The sequence below is a fragment of the Cornus florida genome, unplaced genomic scaffold (genome assembly GCF_030987335.1).
Source record: "Cornus florida cultivar Cherokee Brave unplaced genomic scaffold, ASM3098733v1 CherokeeBrave_3.0.0_Hap2_Chr05, whole genome shotgun sequence".
In the NCBI taxonomy this organism is placed as follows: domain Eukaryota; kingdom Viridiplantae; phylum Streptophyta; class Magnoliopsida; order Cornales; family Cornaceae; genus Cornus; species Cornus florida.
Genome location: NW_026775575.1, coordinates 98,907,934 through 98,927,655, shown reverse-complemented (window position 1 = coordinate 98,927,655; position 19,722 = coordinate 98,907,934). Strand labels below are relative to the sequence as shown.

Genomic DNA, 19,722 nt, shown 5'->3' with positions numbered 1-19,722 from the left:
TTGCCAGACATTCTGACAGCTCCTAAATCCTCTCTCTCTAGAACTTTAGGAATGAGTACAGGAACAAGCACCTTTGTTATCAGATGGATCAACTTTCTCACCACAGTATGTACCCTTTGGATGCTCTTTTTTTATTCCAATTGGTTCTCTTGATTCTCAAGTACATTATTCAATGTGACATTGTGACCTCTCTTAGACACACACACACACACACACAGACAGTATTTTCTCTTGGGTTTGTATCAGTTGTCTGATTTTAGCTGTTAAAAGTTTTAGATTTGGGTACTTTGGTTTAATATGGGCCTTTATGGTCTTTATGCTAATTGGATACAATCTTTCCGGGTTCGATTCCCGGCTGGTGCACCTTAGTTTACATTTTATTTACTCAAAAAAAAAAAAAAAAAAAAAAAAAAAAAAAAAAAAAAGATACAATATTTCTGCTTAGCACTCCGTTTACCATGGAATACTCCGAGTCTTATATAGTTTTCAATAAGATGGTCTCAAGTATTTAGTTAAAAAAAAACTGATTGAGACTTTTATCATTTTCCTTTTAATTTTAGTTGGTTTATGTTGACTTCAATTCCTCATCGTGTAGCTTTTAGCAATAGCCGTCATAGGCTTTGGGGTTTGGATGAGCACTCATCATGACGGCTGTCGGAAGTCCCTCACTGTCCCTGTCCTAGGCCTTGGTACCATCATATTTGTAATGTAAGCTTTCCATTTATTTTAGTTTCTTGTACTATAATAAATTAAGGAATTCATTAAATTTTAATGTTTTCATTTCCATATATTCTTCCTTAAATATATCAAAGACGTTATGTTTGATTTTCAGATCGATGATCGGATTCTTGGGTGCAGTGAAGAACAACTCCATAATGTTATGGATTGTATCTTTTACAATTTGCAATATTATAAATTCTGTACTGTTAAATTTTAATTTATTCATTTTTTGTTTTTTCAGTATTTCCTTATCCTCTTTGGCTTGAAACTTCCTTAAATTTTAACTTACTTGCAGTATCTGATCATGTTATGCTTCATTCTGGTGGCAATATTGGTCTTCACAGTTTTTGCGTAAGTATGTCTTTTTTTGATTGAATGCTACCATGCTTTGTGAAATTTATCCAACAGCTAAAATGGGCTAGTTGTGTAAAAATCTGGTAAATATGCTTTAGGTCAAGCTATCAATCTTGATGGTTTGATTTACCAAAAACTCGGATGCAATGAGAGCTGTTTTTCCCATTATTCAGCTCATTACCGCTTGATTACTGTTTGTAGACTCTGTGTTTTAGGGGGAGATTATATAAATATAGTACATGTGACATATTTTAAAATGGACAACGGAACAAGAAAGAAAGAAAGAAACAAATAGAAAATTGGAGAACTATTAAGATGTATGATACAGTGGAATATCAGGATTGGATTCATGTATACAAACCTTAAAACAGTTGGATACAATCGGTACTTTACACAAGGCCATCTCTAAAAAGTCCAATTGAAACCACCCCAATGCATTGAAGTTTGCATTTTCATTTTTGAACTACACTTTAGGCTATATTCGGCTGCATCGAATTGGAGCTTTGGAATTAGAATTAGTGGAATTGGAGAAAATTTTAGTTAAATTTTCTGTAACTTTGAACAAAACTTTTCTCCAATTCCACCAATTCCAAGGCTTCAATTCCATGCAACCGAACATAGCCAATGTTTCTTAATTGTCATTAATTTTTTTTGTAATTCAACTCCTTTTGCTTTGCAATTGGTGGTAAATTGAGCCATGTCCAATGCAGTATTCCCTAAACCTCGCTGGAGATATCAGATATCTGTCTTTTTTATCTTGCTTGCAGCATATGCTTTAAGCATAATTTTTTTAAATATATGTTTTTTTCTTTCTGTTTTTAGGTTTATTGTAACAAATAATGGATCTGGTCATAATGTAGCTGGTTTGAGGTAAGATTGCGTGATTTTTCTGATAACATCATTATGTCCCTCATTTTCTTGGGTGTAAGAACACTGATGTGTGTATAATAAGTTGCTTGCTTCCTCATCAGAAATCACACATTTCGAATCTTCATGATTTATGAAAAATTTCAGCTCATTGATGTTATAGCTTATAATAGAAATCGTTTTACTTTTTCTTAAACATATTTCCTTCGCGGTTGAGCTGGGATTGGCTCAACTGCAGCCATTAATCTCTGTCTGGTTAGGTACAAGGAATATCAACTTCAAGATTACAGTTCATGGTTTCTAAAACAGGTAAAAAAAAAAAAAAAAAAAAAAAAATTTATATAAATAAATCAAGTCTCTAAAATATCATCTTGAGAGTATCATATTTGTTATTCTAATCTTCTTTATTGTTCCAGTTGAAGAATAGCCATAGCTGGAAGCAGTTGAAACATTGTCTCGTGAAATCTGATAATTGCAATAACCTATCTAAAAAATATAAGGTGAACTAATCAACCATTAAGTTATACTTTCTAATATGTTTCTTGTGACATCATTATAACCTCTTTGTTGCAGACTCTTACACAGTATAAATTGGCAAAACTAACCCCAATTGAGTCTGGTTGCTGTCGACCACCATCTGAGTAGGTGTTCTTTCTTACTGCTTTAATACTTTTATTGTGTTTCTCCCTGTGTCTTTTTATGTTTGAATCAAGGATAGTTTATTTCTTTGTATTCAACAGCCAAACACCTGTGTCATAACTATATAAATATATAATATCATTCATTGAAGTTCAATTTGTTCACATATATATAAAAAAATTTAGTGTTAAGTAATCTAAAGATCAGAATCATTAAAGTAATTTATGTACATTTTGTTATAGAAAATAAATTCACAGCGACGAAAATTGCATGTGACACACTCTTTTCTTCTTTGCTGGATTTCAACTCATTTCTTAGGTGTGGTTATCCTGCCGTCAATGCCTCATACTACGACTTGAGCTTTCATCCAATCAGTTCCAACAAGGACTGCAAACTCTACGAAAATTTCAAGCACGTCAAGTGCTATGATTGTGATTCTTGCAAGTAATCGTCATTTTCCAATGTCCTCCACCATTACCTCTCTTTAATTCAAAATCGATATCTCATTGCCATTTTCTTCTTTAATTTCATATTTTCAGGGCTGGAGTTGCAGAATACATGAAAACCGAATGGAGGGCGGTTGCAATCTTTAACGTGGTTCTGTTCATTGTCTTGGTAAGTCTATCTTATCTGTTGAATCTTAAATTCTGATATTCTTGGGATTTTTTACTTTGATTCTTAGGCCTGACTATCATCTGGTGCATGGCATCAGTCAATAATCTACTTCATAGGATGTTGTGCCAGACGAAATGCTGCAAGAAATCGATCTAAAGTCTGAAAAGGGTCATCTATATCTGTAAGTCTCTCCAAGAAGAAAATCAAGTCTTGTAATTTAGGGGTTACAATTCTGTTAGTTGATAATCATTTTTAGTATTATTATTTCAACTTCTCGCAAAAGTTTGTTACTTAAGGATCTCTATCCGAAGAATTTTCATTTGTGTGAAGGTTTCTCTCTCTGATATTGTGAAAAAGAATCATGTTGTTTCTGTGGCAAGTCACAAGTGGATATAACATTCTCTTGTGCTTCTATAACACCTAAATAGTAGAGACAAAGGTAGAAATTAATAGAACTTGGAATTTAAAAGAAGTTGCATATGCTATTCAAAACCTTCAAGTAGCAATAAAGTACATAAACTCATAGCAGAGACAATATCATTCACCAAAAGTTACCAGAACTCGGATACTTGCAGGCTGTTTTTATATTAGAATGTGGATGAATGCATCTGATCATAGTAGGAGCCAGAAGGACCATTATCAGGCAACAAAGCCAGCATTACAGGTGCTCTAGCACCTTCCTCGGGAGTCAAGTTTCCTGTTTTACCTGTAATATCTGTTTTGACATATCCTGGATGAACACAATTTACACAGAAATCAGGGAATTTCCTTGCTATGAGTCTTGTATAAGCATTTATGGCAGCTTTGGAAACTTTATAAGCAGACGCTACAGGGGGCCACCCATTAGCCTGCAACTTATTCTCCTTGAAATCCATTAGAAACCATTGTAAAACCTTGTCTATTTTCTCTTCCATTAAGCCGTCGACATTTTGCAGCTCTTCTTTGACCTTCTCATTGTTGATATACTGAAGAATTTAAAGAGAGAGAGAGAGGAAAGAATCAGAGTTTATTATATTTTTTTGTTCCTTCACCCGACAAGCTAATCATGCATGAAACTGGTGTGTCTGCTTACTCTTAGTTCTCCATAAGAAGAGGAAACATTCACTATTCTTGCTGAATTGGAGAGTTGCAGAAGAGGAAGAAATGCTTCAGTTACTCCTTTGGTTCCATAATAATTTGTCTTGAGAGTCTCTTCTGCCATCTCATAAGTTTGCTTCATGATTTTCTCCAACAAGTGAGCATTCTCATCGCTCACCTGCATATATCAGAAAGTCTCAGTCCTGCACTCTCCTGCTAGCCAAATTGTGGGTTACTTATAGAAATTCTCATTTTTTATGAATTCAACATTGCAGAAGCTTAAAATATATTAAATAACTAGATTCAAAATGAATTCCTTTGATATCCAGAACAAATATACATTCATGAATTTGTATCCAATTAAATATTGATCATATTGTTCTGCAAAGACTAATGCAGTGGGAGTTTACTTAAAACATTTCCTGGATTTACTTCTTCCTTAAAAACAAACCTCAGTGCCTCAAATGACATAGAAGTTATTTGATAAAGACTCTAACAGGGAAGCCTATTTGTAATACTTACAATCCCTCCTCCTTGTCTGAAGGCTCTAAATGCTTCACGATCCGTATTAATTCCACTAATTCCTGCATTATTTACCTGTAAAGAAGTTTATTCCACAAAAACACCCATTAGCAATTAATCTGATCACAAAGTGCTGTTATTCAACTCTTTTTCATTTCTCTTTATGTTATCAAATTGATACATCATGCTAAGCCATTGTGTATGTGTATTGGTATTGGTATCTTTTCTTGATATAATAGCAATAGCCAAGTCATGACTTAATTCATAAGGAATATATTGTGTCTCACCAGGATATCAAGTTTTTTTAAATGAGTTTGTACATATTTTGCTAATGAAGCAATACTGGCAGGATCTTTTACATCAAGTTGATAAAACAACACATCTGAGAGCCCAGAAAGTTTAAGATTGTCAATAGCTTCAATACCCTTCTTCTCATCTCTGGCTGTTAATATTACTGCAATTCCATTAGATGCTAGCTGTCGACATATCTCAAGCCCAATTCCTTTATTGCCCCCTGTAACCACAGCACACCTGGAATAACAGTGATCCACTGAAGATTATCAATATGTGTGTATATATATATATATGTGGTGTGTGAATAATTTGTGTTTCCATACTGTAAAAAAGTCAGTCATGATACCTTTTTGCTGTTGAAGTACTATTGGTGGTTTCTTCCATTTCTGATGAAAAACTAGAGTAGTTGATCAATGTTATTGACTTACTGCAAGATGATATTGAATGTTCAATTTGTGAGAATCTTCCTTCAATCTAAGTACCATTGAGGCTGCCATTATCCATCTATATTATATATAATAGCTGTCCTACGAGTGCCTCGTGTCCTTAGGTGGTTTGGCCTTTTCTTTAAAATTTGATGCCTTTTTATATCTTATGTATTTTTTTTCAACATATTTTAATATAATCGCAACAGATCTTTCACTGTTTCATAAAAAAAGAAATCTAGATTAATCTCAATGAGGTGAGTTTGTCAGTATTGGTGCCGGCTGGGGATGAGAAATTGCCTTGCAATTTCATATGCTTTCTACTTGTATTCCTTGTGCTTTCTTCATCTTCATCATACATATATACAACTTTGGTTCATATGATATGGGCAACCTTAGTTAGTGATGTCTCTGTGTTGCGTAATGAAAACTCATGGCCTGCATCCTCAAGAAAGAGCATATATGTAATAACATATATTTATATATGTGTAAGATCTAGGTGAAGAGTTTGAAGCTTGAAATGTTGGACTCTCATTTTAGCATTTCATTATCTTTGGATTGTGAACTGTGGGTGGTTGTGTAATACCCCTAGTTTTAAAAAGGATAAAATTGAAATTTCAATTATTTTTAATAAATTATTTGAGTATATTATTATTTGATAATTGTTTATTTGTGGTTATTATTTGCATTTTGTGTCTTATTTGTTTTAATTGCATTTAATTTTGTCATTTAATTAATTATTTTTGTTACATTGAACTTGATAAGCTGTTTGTTTTAAAATTGACTTATTTGGTAATTGTTAAATTTAATAGGTTAAATATGTAAATCCGTTAACTAAGGTTTTAAATATGTTTTCAGTTAGGGTTTTCTTGGAGCCGTCATACAAGTATCTAACGTGTATGTGACTTAAGTTTATGGGCCGACTCTAGTTTAATTAGGATTTCTGCCTTAGCTCTAGTTTAATTAGGGTTTTCTAAGGGCCTATATATATATACGTGTATGAGTTTCACTAAGAGTTTTGGAGAACCCTATTCACGGCACAGTGAAAATAGGACGTAACAGAGAGGGAGTTGAGAGAACAGAGACAGTCGTAAGAGCTACCAAGGACAAGAATAGAGAGGATCAAAGGAGGGTTGTGGTGGTTTAAATCACACCCATAGGAGGCTTGAAGGAAGTTAGTAGTTGCCGGAAACTTAGAGACGATGCTGGGGTTTTCATAACTGAAATCAGGCAAGTTCTTCTACTTTCTCCTTCCCTTTGGCTCGTGTTCAGTGCACCTAGATAATCTCTAGGGTTTAATCAATCAGTAACTGAAATTTACATGCTTAGTATATGTTATATTAATAATCTGTTTGTGTTGAAATCAAAACTGTTACAATTTCTACATGTCTCGTTCCAATTGTTTTTCTGTAAGCATGTAATCTCTGTTGTAACTTTAGACTTAGTAATTGATTTGAACTACTGCAAACAAAACCATGGGGACATTACTCGGATGAGATAAGATCCTTAGGTTCAATGGTGAAGAGGAACAAAGGGGTTGGAATTGGATTGAAACTTCTTCGATTAGTTTCAGAGTTGTTTTTCAAGTATACTGGTTTAATGGCTTTGTTTAATCTCTGTAATTTGATTCACATTGTTGTAAACAAATCTTGGGGATGATTTTAGACTTAAATACGACTCTTAACTTAGTTTTAAAACCAAACATAAAGGTTGCAACTGGCCGGAGTTGGAACAGAGGTCAGAACGAAGCTGAAACGGAGGGGTAGCTCACAGGGGGAGAGAGAGCCGGCTCTGGAATGCCAAGAGCCGGCTCTGGAATGCCAAGAGCCGGCTCCCACCTGTTTAGAGCCGGCTCCAAGGTGGTGGTAGAGCCGGCTCTAGGCTGATTTGGAGCCTGCTCTATTTTTTTGGAGCAGGCTCTTTCATTTTGAAGCGTACAGTGACTTTTTGGCTACTGTTTGGGCACTTGGGGTTCTTGAACAGTTTTAAAACTTTAGGGGGTTTTTCAATAATTAATTTAACATGTAATCAAGGTCTTAGATTGCATAAAATACCCTCTTTGTATAAATGGAATTAATAGTGCGCTAATTAACAACTTGCGCGCGGTTAATTACTAGAAGGAAGTTAAGTTGCCTAATTTCAATTTGACAATTTAAGGGGCGACAATATGATTCTAAATTAAAGTTTGGATGTATAATGGAGTCTTTTAATTAACAAAATTAGACTTGTAGCATATTGTGGCTCTGTGCTAAAAGATTAAACAGTATACTAGTATATAACTTAGCACGCTGTTATCGGATGGAGAGAATTAACTTGCTAAATTAATTTAGCAATTTTATTGGACTATAATATGATTGACAAATAATTTTAATGCATGATAGAGTCATTGATACATTAGATGTGATCTACGCATGCTTCGGATGCTAATTGTTGAACCTTTAAACCGTTTCCTACAATTACATGGTTTAACACTTGGATTTAAATTACTGAAACTATAAATTGTCTTCTGCAATTATTTGGGATGGTTTTTGGATTGTAAATTGCTAAACTGTTAATTGTATGTTGTAATTTACATGGTTTGGATGTTCATTGTGGAATCTTATATATATTATTCTACAATTAATTGGATTATGGTTTTGAACAATAATTGTTGTAGCATTGCATAAACTATTCTGCAATTATTTGGATATTTGGTTTTGGATTGTAAATTACTTACTTATTATTTATATGTTGTAATTTACATGGATATGGAGGATTGTATGCACCGGTATGGGACGGTGACATACTAGGTATGATTTAGCTCAAAACGCTAATTCCTACCTTATGGATTTTAATTGGTGAACAGTTTTACCTGTTCAATCAATTATATGGATTTTGTGGATTGTATGCACCGGTATGGGACGGTGACATACTGGGGACAGACTGATTCAAAATATTCAGTCCTACCTATTTTGGAATAAGGGTACGGGTTGTTAAATAAAATCCTCCTTATTTATATGAGTCGGTGCGGTTGAATACGCCGAACGACTTCCTAGATTTCTTATGGATGAATGTGAATGAAATTTATATATATTGTTATGGTACCATGACATGAGCTTGAGTCTCATAGTCGACGGTTAGGGAGCGTATATGCAGTAGGATGCGTAACTAGCTATGTTGGTTGAGGTATACCCTATTAGGCTTAGGTAATCATGCTGTGATACCCCTCGGATCCGAGACATGGGTTGATCAAGCCCAGGCCCAAACCCGAGGGAAATCAAACAATTAAAGTATTTTAAAACGGACACAGATGAAAAAATGAAATAAGAATAACTATTAAAAGCTGAACAGAATACTAATATAAAATCCTCAATAGCCTGATAAAACTTAATAAAATCCAACTTCCAAAACTTCCATGAATTACAACTCGGGAATCCATCTAGTGGACCCCTAAATAAAAATCTCAACTGAAACGTAAACAACTGACATAAAACCAAATACTAAAATATAGAAGGACATCCTACGTCGTCGGTGGAATGAATGATAATCCCTGCACAGCACGATCAAGCCTAAGACTGGAATCGTCCGATACCTGAAAAATAAGAGTGGGTCAGGCCCACGAACAAGTTCTAATCTAACTGCAATCCATACAGTGACCCGATACGCAGATACACCTAAATACCTTACAATATCTATCTAGTTCATACATAAATATATCCACACTAGAGGACCTTCACTGGACTATAATGGGGTCTCAACCTGAGTAGAAGGCAACATGCAAAAACGCACCCAAAGGTGGGCATGAATACCTAGACCTAACAGGGTACACCTCAACCATCATATCCAGCTATGCATCCCAATGCATATACGCTCCCTAACCAACGACTCTGAGACTCATGCCCATATCGTGGTGCCATAACATATATATAAAGTCCGTCTAACCCAAGGTATGCCATTTTATTATTTATTGAATTGACATAAGAATTTTAATCCAGTTTAGTCATTCAACTTAATCAGTCGATCTGACTTAAACACAACCAACATTTAATCCAGCTAGTCATTCAACTTAATCAGTCGATCCGACTACACACAAACACAATTAATCCAGATAGTCTTTCAACTTAATCAGTCGATCTGACTAAACAAGGTTTAGGATTCAATATTTTACAATCCATCCCTTTCATCCGATAGGTTAGGAATTAGCATTTTGAGCTAAACCGTCCCTAGTATGCCACCGTCCCGTACCGGTGCATACAATCCTCCATAACCATATAATTGACAGAATATATTAATTCAGCAATTAAAATTCCACATATATATAATCCAAAACCAATATCCAAGTAATTGCAGGAAAACAGTTAAAGTTCCAGCAATTAAATCCAAGCATTAAACCATATAGTTGCAGATTGTGATTTCATAACTCAACAATTAACATCCAGATATGCATATATCAAATCTAATATATCATTGACTCTATTACATATTCAAAATCAATTCTATAATCATATTATAGTCCAGTAAATTGTTAAAATTAATTTAAGCAATTTATTTCCTTCCATCCGGTAACAGCGTACTGAGTTGTATCCTTGTACTCTGTTTTATCTTTAGCACAGAGCCCTAGCCTATCTATAAGTCTAATTCATCAATTAAAAGACTTCTCCGTGTATCTAAAATTTAATTTAGAATCCTATTTTAGCACCATACATTAGCAAATTAGAACTAGACAATGAATTACCTTCCAGCCATTAACCGCACGCAAAGTGGTTAATTTGCGCACTGTTAATTCCATTAATAAAAAGAGGGTATTTTATGCAATCCAAGACTCTGATTTCATATTAAAGTATTTGTTTAAAACCCCCATTAAAGTTTCAAAACTTTTCCTGAACCCCAAGTGCCCAAACAGTAGCTGAAAACCCACTGAACGCATCAACTGGAAAGAGCCTGCTCTTTTAAAACATTGAGCAGGCTCCAAAATGGAGTTGAGTCGGCTCCTTTAAACCATGGAGCCGGCTCCATTGGGTTAGAGCCGGCTCTATGTAACCTAGAGCCGGCTCCATTGTAGGAGGGAGTCGGCTCCTTCTCCATGGAGCCGGCTCTCTCCCTCTGTGAGAGCCCTTTCCCCCGTCTGAAGTTTCTGCAACCTTCTGCCTTGTCTCCGGCCAGTTGCAACCTGTCTAATTGGGTTTAAACTTTTCTTAAGAGTCCTAATTATGTTCAGTATAGTCCCCAAGATGGGTTTACAGTAGTTAAAATCAACTACAGAACTCCAAGTTCCACAGACAAAGCATGCTTAGGTAACACAAGTACTGTAATGAAACTTCAGAAATCCATCACCTAACTAATTCAAAATAAAGATAAGATTAATTTGACATATAAAACATACTTGATTCAATTATTGATCCATTAAACCCTAGAGTATATCTAGGTGCACAGAACACAGGCCAACGGGAAGGAGGAAGAAAAGAACTTGCCTTTGATTTCAGTTATGAAATCCCGGCGTCGTGTCTACTGTTCCGGCAATACGAACCACTGTAAAGCCTCCTCTGGTTCTAGTAAACCCACCACCACACCTCCTTTGTCCTTCCTTCTCCTAGGTCCGACCCTGAAGCCTCAGTCAGAAACCTCACAAACTTGCTCTGCTCTCTCAAAACCTTACTCTGTATCTCTCTGTGTTTTGCAGAACTAACACTTTGTTTTTCCCCCAAACCCTAAACCAACGTGATCATTGTATTTATAGGCGTAAACACTAAACCCTAATCCTTGTTTAATTACAGCCCTATCGTATAACTCTAGTCGATCGGCCCATATAGCAGTCTATGTTAAAATACTCACGTAACTTCTTAGGGAACCCTAGTTAAGTAACGGATCATTTAATACTACAATTACTCAATTAATATAAAAACACAATTAATCAAATAATTTAAAACACTTAAAATAATTAATTCAAAAATCATCAGTTAATAAATAAATAAATAAAACAAATAATCAATTAAATAAACAAAATTAACAAATAAACAAGTAAAAATGCAATTTAAACAATACATTAAATACCAGGAATATCCTTTTAAATCTAGGGGTATTACACATGCCCACTCAGGTGCGTATTGCATGTTTCGTTCTATTCAGGTTGAGACCCTTAGCATAGTCTAGTGAGAGCCCTGTAGTGTGGATATATATTTATCTATTACGGACTAGATAGTTATTGTTGAGATATCTAGGGTGTATCTGCGTATCGGGTCACTGTTTGGATTGTAGTTAGAAAAGAATTTGCATGTGGGCCTGACCCACTCTTATTTTTACAGGTGTTCGTTAGTTCCAGTCTTAGAGCTGGATCATGCTGAGCAGATACAGTCATTCACTCCACCGATGCTGTAGGACTTTGTTTCATGTTTTAGGCTTTGGGTTTTTTTCCAATCAGCTGAGTACAGTGGGATATTTTAGGGGTCCACTAGATGGATTCCCGAGTTGTATAATTTGGAGAATGATTTGTATTCGTGGAGGATCAGTTGTAACAGAATAGTTTATCTGTTAATAAAATTTTATTCTGGGGTTTTTTGATTATCATTCTAGTTTCTTTTCAGCAAATTTTATTTACTTCATTTGTTTTAATTATATTCTGTGTTCGATTATTGCTAATTGGTTTGATATCCTCGGGTAATCGGGCGTGGGCCTGGCCAACCCGCATCCGGAAATCCGGGGGTATCACAGTTGGTATCAGAGCACTCCAGGTTCTAGTGTCCTTAGGAGTGTTTTCGTTATAGGACTTCCGCGTTGCGTCTCTTAAAACTTAAAAGCCATATTAGGGTTCGTTAGGAGGAGTTGATGTCAATTGAATTCTGTAGATACAGAGTGGTTGACACTAGGAAGAGGATAGGGTTCACGACGGAAGCGATATGGACCTAACGGAGTATGTTGTTGAGTTCTTTGCCAGAAGCAGAACTTGGAATCGAAGGTTTAGTTCCAAGGTGGACATTACTTAGAAAGTATACACCAAGGAGGGATTAAAGTGTAGGTGTTAGGTCACCGCTTATCGAGACCAACATAACTTCAGTTGTTTTCAAAACGGAGACAAGCGAAGAGTAGGATTCTGAAGAGGATCCTAAGGGAGGAAATTTCAGTGTCTCCAAGAAAGGGGATATTAAAGCCTGAAGAAGAAGGATCGCACGGAGGTGATCTCGGTCACCAGCAGTATGGTGAATGATACTAGTAGAATTGGTGTAGATCAATCTACATGTGGATGAATTTTTGTGTCGTCTTTCAGAGAGTCAATTGAAAAGTACTCTTTAAACGGTTGGGAATCAGATAGGGTTCTTATCAGAACAAAGACATGATTTTATATCACATTCTGGAGCCAATGGGGATTAGGTTGTGACGTTCTACGGTACGTTGTAAAGTCACGATAGACGGTTTGTATTCCGCGTATAAGGAGGATAAGGGGTAAGCCTTTGGTATTTGTTTAGGCAAAAGAATGTTGCTTTTAAGCTATGGTTACAGACAGGCTTCAAGGTTGGATGATTACCAACGAAACTACGAAATGAATTTTTGTGACATAATTTGTGAACTTGAGTTCAAAGGAGGTTTTCTTCTCTGGAATGGAGGATGTTTTAATTAGGAATTATATTTCGGTTGTTTTGTTGCATTGTGTGTATCTATGTGTTTGATTTTGTTATTTTGTGTTGCATTTTGATAGTATGTGTTTCATTTTGTTGTTACGTGTTTCATTTTTTTGTTAATTTGTCCGGATTGGGAGTGTGTAGTGGTTGGGGACACAAGTATGTGATCAACCAACTATTATTTTGATGACATGGATAATAGCGCTATGTACGCTAGGATTTGTAAATAAATGGTCATATGTTTAGATAGAAACACAAACTCCTAACCAATCTATTGGACTTGGATGTGCGTCAATAGAGTACATTACTTGGGATGGGATAGTTTAACTACCAATAAGAGTCAAATAATCTACAATGAGTAGTTGGATATGCTCTACGCTAGGTAGGGATTCGTTTTTACAACGCCATAAGAATGGTGGTTGTGAATGTTTCGGAAGATTCATGAGGTTGTAGTAGGTAAAGATCACTGTAATGTCACTATGGTTCGGACGGAGGATTTTGGGCTGGTAGGTACTTGTTAGAATGACGCCAAAAAAAAGAAAAAAAAGAAAAAAAAAAAAAAGGGTAATGGACTGATTTAAGTTTTATCAGTCTATTCGAAATCTAGACATGATTTTTCGAGGGTGTCATTTGGAGTAGTTGCTGGTATGTACTTAGAGGAGGAACCAAAGTTTCTACATTATATAAAATGTGGAAATTGTTTTTAGGGTCCTAATTTGCAACAATTAGTTGTTGCTTTGACATTGATGACTATACAGAGGATGGGTAAAAGTTTCATAAGCTTTTGAAGCAGGACAAGGAGTCAAATTGACACTACTTATATTACAAAGGTAGGGTGTGTCAAAGATAGGATGGTAGGACCGGTCACCTGTCAAAGATAGGGGACAAAATGGTTTTTTCCAGTTTAATAAAATTAGATGGTCGAGATGGCTCATCAGAGATCACTAAATATTTGTAGTCATTTTTCTGTATTGAGGTGGAAATGATAGAGCATCATTACAGATTTAGTTGAGGGTTAATTTCTAAATTAAATCAACTCAGACCTTGTTTATTTCAAACTAGTGAACTATCAGTTCATATGAATAGAGGGGATTACAAGACGACTTAGATGCATCAATGCGGTGATTTGCACTTTGCATTAAGTTCTGTGGAAGGGAACATGGATGAAGATGCTCGCAACAACCGATAGGAGTTTTCGGTTAATTGTTACATTAAAAGTTGGGGTCTTAGTTTATACACTAATGACACTTGTTTTTACCAAGGAAATTAAGGGGGTCAAATTCAAATATCGAAGTTGACCCTGGAGGTAGTGTTACCTTACTCAGACCGAGTATAAGGTATTAACGGGGGATTTGTCACATCTGTGAATATTGTCGGAGTGACTAAGATATAAAATTTGTAGCAATTTTTCTTGATGCACTTGGACGATTATACGGAACATCGAGACATCAAATGTTCGTTCCAGTGAACAAGTTTGGAAAGAGAGATGTATATAACTATCTAAATGAGTATCACCAGTTAAAAAGATAACCGGAGATCATTGGAGATTTTTGCCACTGCCTAAATTAAAATGGGAGTAGGACTAATCAGGAGTGGATAGTTGGTCAAACTTGTCAGTATCTATTGGAATTTTAATTCTATACAGATTAAGTGTGGTGGGTTGAGCAAGTTTGCTGCTAAATCTAATTCTTGTAATGTTCACTTTTGGACTTTGCATTAGTTCTACATTTTACTGATAACGGAGGTAATAACTGTGCTTCATATCTCTCAACCGGGGGGGGGGGGGGGATTGGATCGAGAATGTATATTTGATAATAGAGGAGATACTTGGGACAGATATCCTAGGGTTTTGTGGGAAGTTGGAAGTGTTTACTTCATTTCTCATCTTGATGGCACCAGGAGGGTTGCGTAGGAAGCAAGGCATGTTGTCGGGGAAGGTCAGTTGTTAGGTATTAAATTTCTTTTTCATGGATAGTGTTACTAAAACACTAGGATGGATGCGTAGACGTTTTGCCAGTCTATGCTATGGAATTTGGAGGAATGTGGATCTTTACCCTGTATCAACAAATGTAGGTGCGAATAAGTAGTTGCTAAATCCAACTTATATGTTAAATAAATTTTGTGTTTCCTTTATATCGAACCCATAAATTGTTCTTGGAAGTTTTGGAATTTCGTGGAGCTCCTACTCAGAGGCACCGTCCACAATGGAACGATAATGAATTTTAATGAAAATAATTCAGGGTTTCGTGAATTCCGAGGATGGAATTCCGTTTGTTAGGGAGGAAGAATGTAATACCCCTAGTTTTAAAAAGGATAAAATTGGAATTTTAATTATTTTTAATAAATTATTTGAGTATATTTTTATTTGATAATTATTTATTTGTGGTTATTATTTGCATTTTGTGTCTTATTTGTTTTAATTGCATTTAATTTTGTCATTTAATTAATTATTTTTGTTACATTGAACTTGATAAGCTGTTTGTTTTAAAATTGACTTATTTGGTAATTGTTAAATTTAATAGGTTAAATATGTAAATCCGTTAACTAAGGTTTTAAATATGTTTTCAGTTAGGGTTTTCTTGGAGCCGTCATACAAGTATCTAACGTGTATGTGACTTAAGTTTATGGGCCAACTCTAGTTTAATTAGGATTTCTGCCTTAGCTCTAGTTTAATTAGGGTTTTCTAAGGGCCTATATATATATACGTGTATGAGTTTCACTAAGGGTTTTGGAGAATCCTATTCACGGCACAGTGAAAATAGGACGTAACAGAGAGGGAGTTGAGAGAACAGAGGCAGTCGTAAGAGCTACCAAGGACAAGAATAGAGAGGATCAAAGGAGGGTTGTGGTGGTTTAAATCACACCCATAGGAGGCTTGAAGGAAGTTAGTAGTTGCCAAAAACTTAGAAACGATGCTGGGGTTTTCATAACTGAAATCAGGCAAGTTCTTCTACTTTCTCCTTCCCTTTGGCTCGTGTTCAGTGCACCTAGATAATCTCTAGGGTTTAATCAATCAGTAACTGAAATTTACATGCTTAGTATATGTTATATTAATAATCTGTTTGTGTTGAAATCAAAACTGTTACAATTTCTACATGTCTCGTTCCAATTGTTTTTCTGTAAGCATGTAATCTCTGTTGTAACTTTAAACTTAGTAATTGATTTGAACTACTGCAAACAAAACCATGGGGACATTACTCGGATGAGATAAGATCCTTAGGTTCAATGGTGAAGAGGAACAGAGGGATTGGAATTGGACTGAAACTTCTTAGATTAGTTTCAGAGTTGTTTTTCAAGTATATTGGTTTAATGGTTTTGTTTAATCTCTGTAATTTGATTCACATTGTTGTAAACAAATCTTGGGGATGATTTTAGACTTAAATAAGACTCTTAACTTAGTTTTAAAACCAAACATAAAGGTTGCAACTGGCCGGAGTTGGAACAGAGGTCAGAACGAAGCTGAAACGGAGGGGTAGCTTACAGGGGGAGAGAGAGCCGGCTCTGGAATGCCAAGAGCCGGCTCCCACCTGTTTAGAGCCGGCTCCAAGGTGGTGGTAGAGCCGGCTCTAGGCTGATTTGGAGCCTGCTCTATTTTTCTGGAGCAGGCTCTTTCATTTTGAAGCGTATAGTGACTTTTTGGCTACTGTTTGGGCACTTGGGGTTCTTGAACAGTTTTAAAACTTTAGGGGGTTTTTTAATAATTAATTTAACATATAATCAAGGTCTTAGATTGCATAAAATACACTCTTTGTATAAATGGAATTAACAGTGCGCTAATTAACAACTTGCGCGCGGTTAATTACTAGAAGGAAGTTAAGTTGCCTAATTTCAATTTGACAATTTAAGGGGTGACAATATGATTCTAAATTAAAGTTTGGATGTATAATGGAGTCTTTTAATTAACAAAATTAGACTTGTAGCATATTGTGGCTCTGTGCTAAAAGATTAAACAGTATACTAGTATATAACTTAGCACGCTGTTATCGGATGGAGAGAATTAACTTGCTAAATTAATTTAGCAATTTTATTGGACTATAATATGATTGACAAATAATTTTAATGCATGATAGAGTCATTGATACATTAGATGTGATCTACGCATGCTTCGGATGCTAATTGTTGAACCTTTAAACCGTTTCCTGCAATTACATGGTTTAACACTTGGATTTAAATTACTGAAACTATAAATTGTCTTCTGCAATTATTTGGGATGGTTTTTGGATTGTAAATTGCTAAACTGTTAATTGTATGTTGTAATTTACATGGTTTGGATGTTCATTGTGGAATCTTATATATATTATTCTACAATTAATTAGATTATGGTTTTGAACAATAATTGTTGTAGCATTGCATAAACTATTCTGCAATTATTTGGATATTTGGTTTTGGATTGTAAATTACTTACTTATTATTTATATGTTGTAATTTACATGGATATGGAGGATTGTATGCACCGGTATGGGACGGTGACATACTAGGTATGGTTTAGCTCAAAACGCTAATTCCTACCTTATGGATTTTAATTGGTGAACAGTTTTACCTGTTCAATCAATTATATGGATTTTGTGGATTGTATGCACCGGTATGGGACGGTGACATACTGGAGACAGACTGATTCAAAATATTCAGTCCTACCTATTTTGGAATAAGGGTACGGGTTGTTGAATAAAATCCTCCTTATTTATATGAGTCGGTGCGGTTGAATACGCCGAACGACTTCCTGGATTTCTTATGGATGAATGTGAATGGATTTTATATATATTGTTATGGTACCATGACATGAGCTTGAGTCTCATAGTCGACGGTTAGGGAGCGTATATGCAGTAGGATGCGTAGCTAGCTATGTTGGTTGAGGTATACCCTGTTAGGCTTAGGTAGTCATGCCCACTCAGGTGCGTATTTCATGTTGCCTTCTATTCAGGTTGAGACCTTCAGCATAGTCTAGTGAGAGTCCTGTAGTGTGGATATATATTTATCTATTACGGACTAGATAGTTATTGTTGAGATATCTAGGGTGTATCTGCGTATCGGGTCACTGTTTGGATTGTAGTTTGAGAAGAATTTGCATGTGGGCCTGACCCACTCTTATTTTTACAGGTGTTCGTTAGTTTCAGTCTTAGAGCTGGATCATGCTGAACAGATACAGTCATTCACTCCACCGATGCTGTAGGACTTTGTTTTATGTTTTAGGCTTTGGGTTTTTTTCCAGTCAGCTGAGTACAGTGGGATATTTTAGGGGTCCACTAGATGGATTCCCGAGTTGTATAATTTGGAGAATGATTTGTATTCGTGGAGGATCAGTTGTAACAGAATAGTTTATCTGTTAATAAAATTTTATTCTGGGGTTTTTTTATTATCATTCTAGTTTCTTTTCAGCAAATTTTATTTACTTCATTTATTTTAATTATATTCTGTGTTCGATTATTACTAATTGGTTTGATATCATCGAGTAATTGGGCGTGGGCCTGGTTAATCCGCATCCGAAAATTCAAGGATATCACAGGTTAGAAGATGCAGGCTGCATCCACTTCCCACCATTATTTGTGGGCTTGTGCGGTGCAACCTCCTTTATATCTTCTCGAGGAGAAAAGTTACCAATTAAATCTATCCCACAAAATTCAAGTAGTTGGTTGCATATATTTAATTCAAATGCATGTATTGCGTGTATTAGATGGGCTTCACACTACATGTTAAGATTAAATTGATTGATGATATTTTATTATTATTTTTATTAGTATTTTATTTATTTAATTTTTTTGTTGAAGTGTCGAACAATTTCATTGATTAGGCTAAAAGTCAAAGGAAACACCAACCATGTGAGTCATGCATCTCTAATAAAAAAAAAAAACAAAAACAGTCATGGAATCCCCATTGCCACCAAGTAAGTAGCATCCAATAGGGAGCCTATACAAAACACCAAAAACACCAGTAGCTGTATCTAGGGAAGTATAAACTATTCCTCCAGCCAAAGCATCTCAGAAGATGTGGACTATTCACACAGCACTGAGAGGACGATTTTTGTAGAGTGTGCACAGACGACAATAATCATAGCGCTTGATTATGATTCTTGCAAGTAAACGTCATTTTACAATGTCCTCCTCCATTACCTCTCTTTAATTCAAAATCTCATTGCCATTTTCTTCTTTACTTTCATATTTTCAGGGCTGGAGTTGCAGAATACATGAAAACTGAAGGGTGGTTGCAATCTTGGATTCTGATATTCTTGGGATTTTTACTTTGATTCTTAGGCCTGACTTTCATCTGGTGCATGGCATCAGTCAATAATCTACTTCGTAGGATGTTGTGCCAGACGAAATGCTGCAAGAAAGCGATTTAAATTCTAAAAAGGATCATTCTATCTCCGTAAGTCTCTCCAAGAAGAAAATCAAATCTCGTAATTTAGGGTTACAATTCTGTTAGTTGATAATCATGTTTAGTATTATTATTTCAACAGCTCGCGAAAGTTTGTCACTAAAGGATCTCTATCCGAAGAATTGACATTTGTGTGAAGGTTTCTCTCTCTGATATTGTGAAAAAGAATCAAATTGTTTATGTGGCAATCCAAGTCAGTAAGTACTGGATATAACATTCTCTTGTGCTTCTGTAATACATAGTAG

At 35.5% G+C, this 19,722-nt stretch overlaps 2 protein-coding genes across 2 annotated transcripts; one reads left to right on the top strand and one right to left on the bottom strand.

Annotated features, from left to right (window-relative positions):
* Nucleotides 1-51: 51 nt before the first annotated feature.
* On the top strand, nucleotides 52-3,358 carry LOC132310399 (tetraspanin-10-like). The gene is made up of 11 exons (XM_059808573.1): nucleotides 52-105; nucleotides 596-708; nucleotides 833-887; nucleotides 1,016-1,071; nucleotides 1,897-1,944; nucleotides 2,202-2,250; nucleotides 2,358-2,441; nucleotides 2,515-2,582; nucleotides 2,899-3,024; nucleotides 3,120-3,195; nucleotides 3,293-3,358. Exons 1-11 carry the CDS (start codon nucleotides 52-54, stop codon nucleotides 3,356-3,358), a joined length of 795 nt encoding a protein of 264 aa, XP_059664556.1.
* A 322-nt stretch (nucleotides 3,359-3,680) lies between these two features.
* On the bottom strand, nucleotides 3,681-5,472 carry LOC132309835 (salutaridine reductase-like). The gene is made up of 5 exons (XM_059808098.1): nucleotides 5,435-5,472; nucleotides 5,082-5,325; nucleotides 4,795-4,869; nucleotides 4,268-4,450; nucleotides 3,681-4,160 (listed from the first exon to the last, which is right to left on the bottom strand). The coding sequence occupies exons 1-5, from the start codon at nucleotides 5,470-5,472 to the stop codon at nucleotides 3,783-3,785; spliced, it is 918 nt and encodes a 305-aa protein (XP_059664081.1). The 3' UTR covers nucleotides 3,681-3,782.
* Between the last annotated feature and the right edge of the window lie 14,250 nt (nucleotides 5,473-19,722).